This window comes from Lemur catta, chromosome 13, assembly GCF_020740605.2.
Source record: "Lemur catta isolate mLemCat1 chromosome 13, mLemCat1.pri, whole genome shotgun sequence".
NCBI classification, from domain to species: Eukaryota; Metazoa; Chordata; class Mammalia; order Primates; family Lemuridae; genus Lemur; species Lemur catta.
Window position 1 is genome coordinate 82,354,146 of NC_059140.1, and position 9,094 is coordinate 82,363,239.

The 9,094-nt window shown below is 51.1% G+C and overlaps 1 protein-coding gene across 20 annotated transcripts in view; it reads left to right on the plus strand.

Annotated features, from left to right (window-relative positions):
- Positions 1 to 321, plus strand: part of OBSCN (obscurin, cytoskeletal calmodulin and titin-interacting RhoGEF) — a 126,567-nt gene extending 126,246 nt beyond the window's left edge. For all 20 annotated transcript variants that reach the window (XM_045567448.1, XM_045567452.1, XM_045567455.1 and 17 more), the window contains one exon: positions 115 to 321. In XM_045567448.1, the coding sequence (XP_045423404.1) occupies positions 115 to 292 (178 nt within the window). In that variant the 3' untranslated portion in view covers positions 293 to 321. The remainder of the gene's footprint in view (positions 1 to 114) is intronic.
- The last annotated feature ends 8,773 nt before the right edge of the window (positions 322 to 9,094 follow it).

Here is a 9,094-nt window from a genome sequence, read left to right on the forward strand (position 1 = left end):
CACCCGTCGCCCACCCCGCCCCTCCCCCGGCCTGTCCCCGCCCCGCCCCCACCTGTCCCGGCCTGTCCCCCGCCCCGCCCCGTCCGGCGGGCGCTGACTCGCGCTCTGCCCCAGGGGCCGGCCCTGCGCGTCCAGCTGCCTGCAGTGCCCGTGGCTGACCGAGGAGGGCCCGGCCAGCTCGCGGCCCGCGCCCGTGACCTTCCCCACCGCGCGGCTGCGCGCCTTCGTGCGCGAGCGCGAGAAGAGGCGGGCGCTGCTGTGCAGGAAGCACAGCCTGGCCCAGGTGCGCTGATGGACGCGCCAATAAAACCCCAAACCTGACAGGTGTCTCCTGTTTCCTTGTGTGATTCGCTTTGGGGGAGGCGGATGCGGGCCCCGTCCCCCGCCCAGGCGGCCCTTCCCCGTCCTGGCCAGCGTGCCCCGTGGAAGGCGCAGTCAAGCGTAGACCCCTCTGGGCCGGGCTGGGGGCGCATCCAGGGCTCCCGCGCGCGTTTTTTCCGGCCCGGAGGCCTCTGCTCGCGGACCTGCCCCAGCCGTGTAGCTCCCTCCCCCGCCGGGCCGCACCCCGTTCCCAGGACCGTCTGCTACACCCCGGACAAATCATGCCCGTGGTGGACGGCTGTCTTCACCCAGGACATTGTTGGAATGGCTGGCGCGTCACCCTAGTAAAAGCCACCTCCGAAAGCCTCACAAAGGGCCTGTGCTCTGGACCAGGCCCTGCTGCCCGAGCCCTTGCCAAGAGCTGTCACGTAGGTGCCCGGTGGCTTTGACAAACACCGACTTATGTCCTTTCTCCTGTGTTCCCTTTGATGTGAGGAAGGAGATTTCAGGCAGAAGTGCCGCCCAGGCCATCTGGAAGCCAGCAGGAAGGCCCCTCTGCCCTTGGACATAAACCCTTTGGCAGAGCAGCCACCTCAGAGAGGCCCCTCTCTGGGAGTCAAAGTGAGGCCACCTCAAACCTGGGTCTGAGCACAGATGGCAACCCGGCCAAACACCTCCTCTTCTTGGCTAAAATGAGCCAGGACTGTGGACACGGCATCAGGGAATCGTTTCCGCTCTCCGACAGCACCCAACCCGGAGCGAATCCCCGTTCCCGTAAACGTTCCCTCAAACCACCCGAACAGAGCCCAAGTCCCCTAGTTGGTTACTGGGCCACCCCAGGGTTCCCGGGGGGCATGTGTTGAAGGGGTGAGTTTTCCTTTGCTGTCACCAGAAATAAGCCCTACTTGCCGGACCCCCGCTGCGTTCCTGGGGGGCTCCGGCTGGGGGGTGTGGACGGCAGTCTCCGCCCTCTGGGTTCTCAGCCCATTTCAGGGACCCAGTGACTGTTCCAGGCTGGTGGCTCCAGCCGGCTGTGTCCAACTCCCGATGCCTCCCCTTGAATCTAGCTGAACCCAGGACGCGTTGAATTATGACCCAAACATCCTCAAAATTGCCCTGACCCCCCTCAGCCCCCCTGTGCCCCCCACACTGATCTTACCTCCCTCCTGCTTTGCTGTCTCGCGAGAGTCAGCTCAGCGCCGCGCAGCCCAGCGCCCGTGGCCCACGCACGGCATGTTCATTTTCCCACGACACTGACGGGGTGGGAAGTAACATCTTTTCCTCGCCCCCTGCAGGGTTCACGGCCGACACCCCGAAAACAAAGGCAGGCTAACAGGAGACAAGTGTAACACATCCAGTTAATAGACGTTTGACAGGGCATGGGAAACTTCAGAAAGGAAGACCCAGAGCGAGGGAGGACTGCCCACTTTCATGCTCACGTGTGGCGGAGCATGGACAGTTGTGCACGAGTGCTATTGGGCAGAGATACGACTTCATGCCCTGGAGCTGGGAGCAACGTGGCCAAGCCTGTTCATGCAGATTCTTCCTGGCCTCTGGGTATAGGGCAGGAACCTTCCGGAACGAAGGTCTTAGGACCTACTTTTCGGGAGGTAGGTCAGAGGATTCTCTTACGGCTTCCTCCAGGGGAGAAAGGTGGGAGAAGGTCAGGGAGTGACCTTCTCAATTTCTTTTGGCCTAAAATACTCAGCATGCCAAGGAGCTGTGTTCCGAGCCCCAGCACTGACGTCTCACAAAACTGTAGACCCGATGATGGCCAGGACATTGACATTCACGCGGTCCAGACAGAATACTTCCAGCTCCAAAGCATCCCTCCAGCCACCCTTTAATAGCTACACCCACTTCCCCAACCTTAGCCCTGCGATCTACCACACCCACAAATCTGTTCTGCATTTGTGTAATTTTGCCATTTTAAGAATGTCTTATGAATGGAATAATTCCATATGTCACCTTTAGAGATTAGCATCTTTTATTTTTATTTTTTTGGCCCGATATCATTCTCTGAGGATTCACAAATACAGTCGAATGTGTCAGTAGTTCATTCCTTTTTACTGCATGGCACAAATGCGCCGCAGTTTAACCGTTTATCCACTGAAGGGCTCTGCGTTGTCCCAATTTGGGGCCATTACAAATGAAGCTGCTGTAAACATCCCTGCACAGGTTGTGTGTGGCTGTAAGTCGTCATTCCTCTGGGATAAAAGCCCAGGAATGCAGTGGCCTTGTGGTGTCATCGTTCCATTTGTTGTCTGCACATCCTCTTGGGTGAAACGTCTGTCCGTGACTTTTGCTCGTGTCCTAAGCAGATGGTTTGTTCACTCGCTGTTGAGTGTGGAGAGCTCTGTGTGTTCTGGCGACCAGCCGGCTGCCGGATTTGTGCCTTACTAGTATTTTCTCACGCTTTGCAGCCTATCCTCTTGACAGGGTCTTTCACGGACCAAAAGTTGTTAAAACAATTTTTTTTTTTTTTTTTGAGACAGAGTCTCACTCTGTCACCCTGGGTAGAGGGCAGTGGTATCATCATAGCTCACTGTAACCCCCACCTCCTGGGCTCAAGCGGCCCTCCTGCCTCAGCCTCCCGAGTGGGTGGGACTACAGGTGGGCACCACCACACCTGGCTAATTTTTCTATTTTTGGTAAAGACGGGGTCTCACTCTTGCTCAGGCTGGTCTCGAACTCCTGACCTCGAGCGATCCTCCTGCCTCGGCCTCCCAGAGTGCTAGGGTTACAGGCGTGAGCCACCGCGCCTAGCCTTAACAATTTTTGGTGGTGGTAAAATACACATAACATAAACTTTACCACCTATGGCACCTCACATGCTTTGGGTGTTAGTGTAAGCAAACTACTCATAGTATCTTAACACATCATAGCGTGGTATCTAGGACACAGAAAATTATGGGAATCAAAGGCAAAATTGGTAATCATAGTAGGAAGTTTTAATATACTGTGTTTGGAAATCGATAGATCAGATATATAAAAATAAATCAATTTGTGGAACTACTGATAATGTCACTGGAAACATTTGTGTGTTAGGAAGAGAGAGAGGTAGTATTTTGCAGCCAGCAAATGACGGAGTCCTACTGTTTTCCAACGCCCCGAGGCCACAAAAATGACCAGGCCTTGGGCCCAGCTCCTCTCACATCAGAGACAGACCACACAGGCCACGTTTTCTAGTCACCGTAAAATGACATTTGTAACTGCCAATGAAAGAAATGACATTAGTAACTGGCCGAAGCAGATGTTCCTTTATTCCCCCAACTCTAGGAATTCTTAGGCCAAAGTTAGGGAAAATCATTTATTCTGGTCATATTCAGGTTTCCTTTGCTAACACGGGGATGCGATTCCTGCAGAACATGGAACGCTGAATAAAAACTCAAGTTTTCATTTGATCTCACTGTGCAAACTGCTGCCATGTGGTAGCTCAGAGACAAACGGCATTGGAGCACAAACGCTCAGGCTTTCTCCTGCGACCTTGCGTGCTGCAGTGGGGATCCCGGGTCCCCGGCCGCTGGGCTGGGGGACAAGACAGACCGGCAGGTGTCTGTGGATATGATATACAGGGTAGACGGAGACGGAGACAGAGCTGGGTTAATGTAGAGATGACGGGTGGATGCGGGGGACACAGATGGGACAGCGAGGACACAGACATGTGAGATGTGACACATGTGGCAGAAAAGACAGACATACACAGATGTGGACGGAAGACAGATAAATAGAGACATAAACAGACAAGATATGGACAAGTCAGAATGGCTATTACTAAAAAGACAAAAAATAACATGTCGGTGAGGATGCGGAGAAAAGGAAGCTTGCAGGGCCACCGCCGGTGGGAACGTGAACTAGTCACAGCCCCTGGGGGAAATGGTGCGGAGAGTTTTCAGCAAACTAAGACTAGAACAGAATTTGCTCCAGCGATCCCACTCCCGGGAACCTATGCAAAGGAAAGGAAGCCACTCTATCAAGGGGATACCTGTGCTCACCTGTTCACGGCAGCACGGGTCACAGTGGCAGAGATGCGGCCTCAGCCTGTGCCCGTCAGCAGGTGAGTGGCGTGTACGCAAGGGGCTACTATTCTGCCATAAAAGAATGAAATCACGACCTTCGCGGCAGCGTGGATAGATCTGGAGGCCGCCAAGGTGAGTGGAAAGCGCCAGGCACAGGAATACAGGTGTCGCGTGTCCTCACTTACATGTGGGAGCTAAAACATTTGGACACGTGGAGGTGGAGAGTGGAGAGATGACAGGGTCGGGGAGGGCGAGGCACGGGGTGGAGGAGCATGAAGAGAAGTGGGCTGAGGGCACGAGCACGCCGGATACAGGAACAAAGGCAACGTCTGGCCGCAGAGCAGGGTGACCACACTCAGCAACAGGACACCACGTTTGGCTGACACACACCCTGAACGCCCTGACCTGACTGCTACACGTTATACACACAGAACAAAACTTCTCATGTAGCCCACAAATTTACACAAACAGAAAAGATACACATATGGGTAGCAATGGGGACAGGTGACAGACAGCAGTACACAGACACGGACAGAGAAGACAGGGATGGAGGTAGAAAGACAGGACAGACAGAATAAACAGAAAGACGCAGAAGAGACAGAGTGACAGATAGATGCAGGTGACAGATTGGTAGGTGGACAACAGAAATGACACACTTAGATGTAGACATAGAGATGGATAAATAGATACAGATAGATCAAGAGAGAGATGAAGATATAGGTACATGAATAGGTAGATGATTGACAGACGATAGAAATGTCTACAGGAGCGATAAGATGGACAGACGGACAGAACAGGCAGACGGACAGAACAGGTGGACGAGAAGAGATTGAAAAAAAGCAATTCTGAATGAAACAATTATAAATTGTTATATAAATTATAAATTTTCTAAAGGTGAAAAATAAAATAATCCTCAGATTCATAAAAAATATTGTATCCCAAGCAAGACAAAGGAAAAGAAATCCTTAAAGAGAAATCATTTGGTTAAAATGTGAATAATAAAAAAGAAATAGGCAGGACATTGGTCTGGGCAAAGATTTTTGGGGTAAGATCTCAAAATCACAGCCAACAAAAGCAAAAATAGACAAATGGGATCACATCAAACCGAAGCTTCTGCACAGCAAAGGAAACAGCCAACAGAGTGAAGACAAAACCTATAGAATGGGAGAAAATATTTGCCAACTATGCATCTGACAAGGGGTTAATAGCCACAATATATTAATATAAGACACTCAAACAACTCAACAGACAAATAAATCTGATTAAAAATGGGCAAATAATCTGAACAGACATTTCTCAAAAGAAGGCATGCAAACGGCCGGCAGTTATATGAAAAGATGCTCAACATCACTAATTATCAGGGAAATGCAAATCAAAACCACAAGAGATATCATCCCCCTCCAGTCAAAATGGCTATTTTCAAAAAGACAAAAGCAAAACAAAACAAAAATGCTGGCATGGATGTGGAGAAATGGGAACCCTTATAAACCGTGGGTGGGAATGTAAGCTAGTACACCCATCACGGAAAACAGTATGGAGGTCCCTCAAAAAATTAAAAGTAGAACTACCATATGATTCAGAAAACCTACTACTCGGCGTTTATCCAAAAAAAAGGAAATCAGTGTGTTGAAGAGAGAACTGCACTCCATGCTTACTCAGCCCTATTCACAACGGCCAAGACGCGGAAGCAGCCGGAGTGCCACCCGTGGGTGAGCCGATAAAGAAATGCAGATACACAGCGGGACACTGTTCAGCCATAAAAAGAGCGAGATCCTGCCATTTGAACCGTCATGGATGAGTCTGGAGGACACCGTGTTAAGTAGAATAAGCCAGGCACAAAAAGTTAAACACGACACGTCCTCACTCATACATGGGAGCTAAAAAGGTAGACCTCACGGAGACAGAGCGGAACGGTGGCTGCCGAGGCCGGCAAGGTTAGCAGGGAGGAGGGGATGGTTAATGGGTATAAAAATACCCAGTCAGATGGAGGAGGAAGCTCTAGTGTTCTACAGCACAGTAGGGTGACTGTAGTTAACAACAATTTATTGCATATTTCAAAATAGCTAGCAGAGAGGAATTTGAATGTTCCCAACACAAAGAAATGATAAATGTTTGGGGTGATGGGTACCCCAGTTACCCTGCTTTGATCACTACACTTGTACAGATGTATCAAAGCATCACATGTACCTGACAACTATGTAGAATCATTGTGTATCAATTAAACGCTTTTAAAAATTTAAAATGGGAACTATGCAACAATATAAATTAAGTATTGATATATATCACAACATGAATGATTCTCAAAATAATTATACTGCATGAACGAAAAGCAGACAGAGGAAAACAAACACACATGGCATGATTCCATTTAGATAGAATTCTAGAAAATGATAGATCAGTGGTTGCCTAGGGGGAGGGGTGTGCAACGGGGCGGGACCAAAGGAAACTCTTAGGGGCGACGGACGTGTTTATTATCTTACTCTGATGTTTCATGGGTGTGTCCATGTGTCAAATGTCATTGAATACACTTCCAATATCTGCAGTTTGTCATACCTCGATGAGCTTTCAGTAAAGCTGCAACACACACACACACACACACACACACACACACACACACAGAGCAATGTATACACCACACAGCCTGAATGCTTGTTAATGGTGGAATAATAGAATAAATTATAGAGCATCTATTTTATTATTTCTAATTACTACCAGGAAACAGTAAGTTTTGGCTCTGATGAGTAGGTCTCAAGAATCTTGTTTATGTCTGGGGGAAGAGGCTCACACCTGTAATCCCAGCACTTTGGGAGGCCAAGGTGGGAGGATCACTTGTTAGTGGAAGTTCGAGATCAGCCTGAACAACATAGCAAGACCCCATCTCTACAAAAACTTTTTTAAAAATAGCTGGGACTGGTGGTGTGTGCCTGTAGTCCCAGCTGCTCTGGAGGCTGAGATGGGAAGATCACTTGAGCCCAGGAGTTCAAGGCTGCAGTGAGCTGTGACCTATGAACTATGAGTATGACCATGCCACTGCACTCCAGCTTGGGTGACAGAGTGACACCCCCATCTCTAAAATTAATAAATATTCCAAAAGGTAAAAAAAAATTATTTTTGAATGTGTATTAAAGTGTGACAACAATTCAGTGATTCATCAAAAGTAAATTTCTTCAGAACAGCAAAAAAAAAAAAAAAAAGAAAAGAAAAGAAAAAGAAAAAAAAGTAGGACTTGAACGCAGCCACCAGGGAACCAGGTGAGGATGCACAGTTAGTTACAAGAATGCAAAGAGTTAGAATTCCAGGAGAATGACAGTGAGGGACCGAGGAGCCCCCAGGAATAGTGAGGAAGACACAAGCCACACAGGAAAATGAATACGACGGGGATATCGGCAAAAGCGACCCCCGGATGTCCTGTGCTGAGGCAGATGGCCGTGCGGGGTGGCACCAATAACTTCTCTGATACCAAGAAGACTCCATTTAAAACAAACACCAGACCTGATCTGTTAGAAATGAATGTTTCCTCCCCAAGATACTTTGCAAAACCCTGGATCTCTGTGCATCCCCCCAGTGAATGCCAAAGGACTGACCGTGGACTTGCCCTTGACCTGAAGCCTCTGGCGGTCAGATGACCGGGTCGCTGGTCCACAGCAGGGTGGAGGACGAGGAGGAGATGAAGTCCACCCGCACACGACCACAGAGAGACTCTCCAGCAGCAGAAGGGACTTGGTGGCCCTTTTCTCCGCGGGGCTCTTGGGGAGAGGCCGGTGCTCTGCAGGTGCTGGGATCGCCTCTGTGCCCGGACAAGAGTCACCCCGTGCCCACTCCAGAGCAGCCTCACTCCACCACGAGGACACCCCTAAACAGCCACGTTGTGAAGAACAAGTCCCTGGTGACAGCTCAGGGCAGAGAATGGACAATGTCCCATGGCACAGCCAGGACATGTTGAGGAAAGACACCCTGCGAGCGGGCAGGCTGCCACACGATGGCATGTTCAAGAACCACGAGAAGAAGGGACAGAAGAGAGAATTCAAGGTGAATTTGAACGAGGCCATCCAGGAGCGGGGACAGCCTGGGGCACACTCAGGGGGCAGGTGGTGCTGGTGGAGAGGCCCTGCCCTGTCACCCACTCAGTTCCTGTGTGGGTGAGCGCGAGTGACCTTTGGCAGGTGGGTGGGCGCAGGGCTGCCACCCCGCGGGAGGGTGCAAACACAGGCGGGAAGAGGGTGCCGGCCTGGGAAACCAGGCACTGGGAAGTGTGCTCACCTGAATGGAGAGGAGGACACACAGTGTGCGCCTGGGAAGACCGGGAGAGACAGACGGGAAAGAGAGAGAGAGAGGGAGTCATCGCTACAAACGTCACCAATCCACACAGGTGATGGCTCAGCAAGATGTTTTGATGCATCCTGATTTGCTCTTGCCTGGTCATAAAAACTGACTTAGTGTCATCTTCTTCCCAAGAGCAACAGGCTTCAGGCGAGGTGGGACAAGTCTCAGCTGGTGCCCGGGGGTGGCTGGCGCAGCGAGGGCCTGGGGCTCCGGGCCTCAGGGCGGGGAGGGCGCGGGGTGGGCGGTGGGCACCAGGGGCCACTCCGGAAAGAAAGCTGAACCTCCCTGGGGCGGGGGCTGCTGGCACATCAAGCACTCAGTGGGCCACTCAGTTACTTCTAGGGGCCGGAAAGGCCGCCCGTGCTGCAGGGCCCCAGCCCTCGCTGGTGTCGTACCTGGCTGTCACTCGCTGTCCTGCAGGGGCTCCTCAG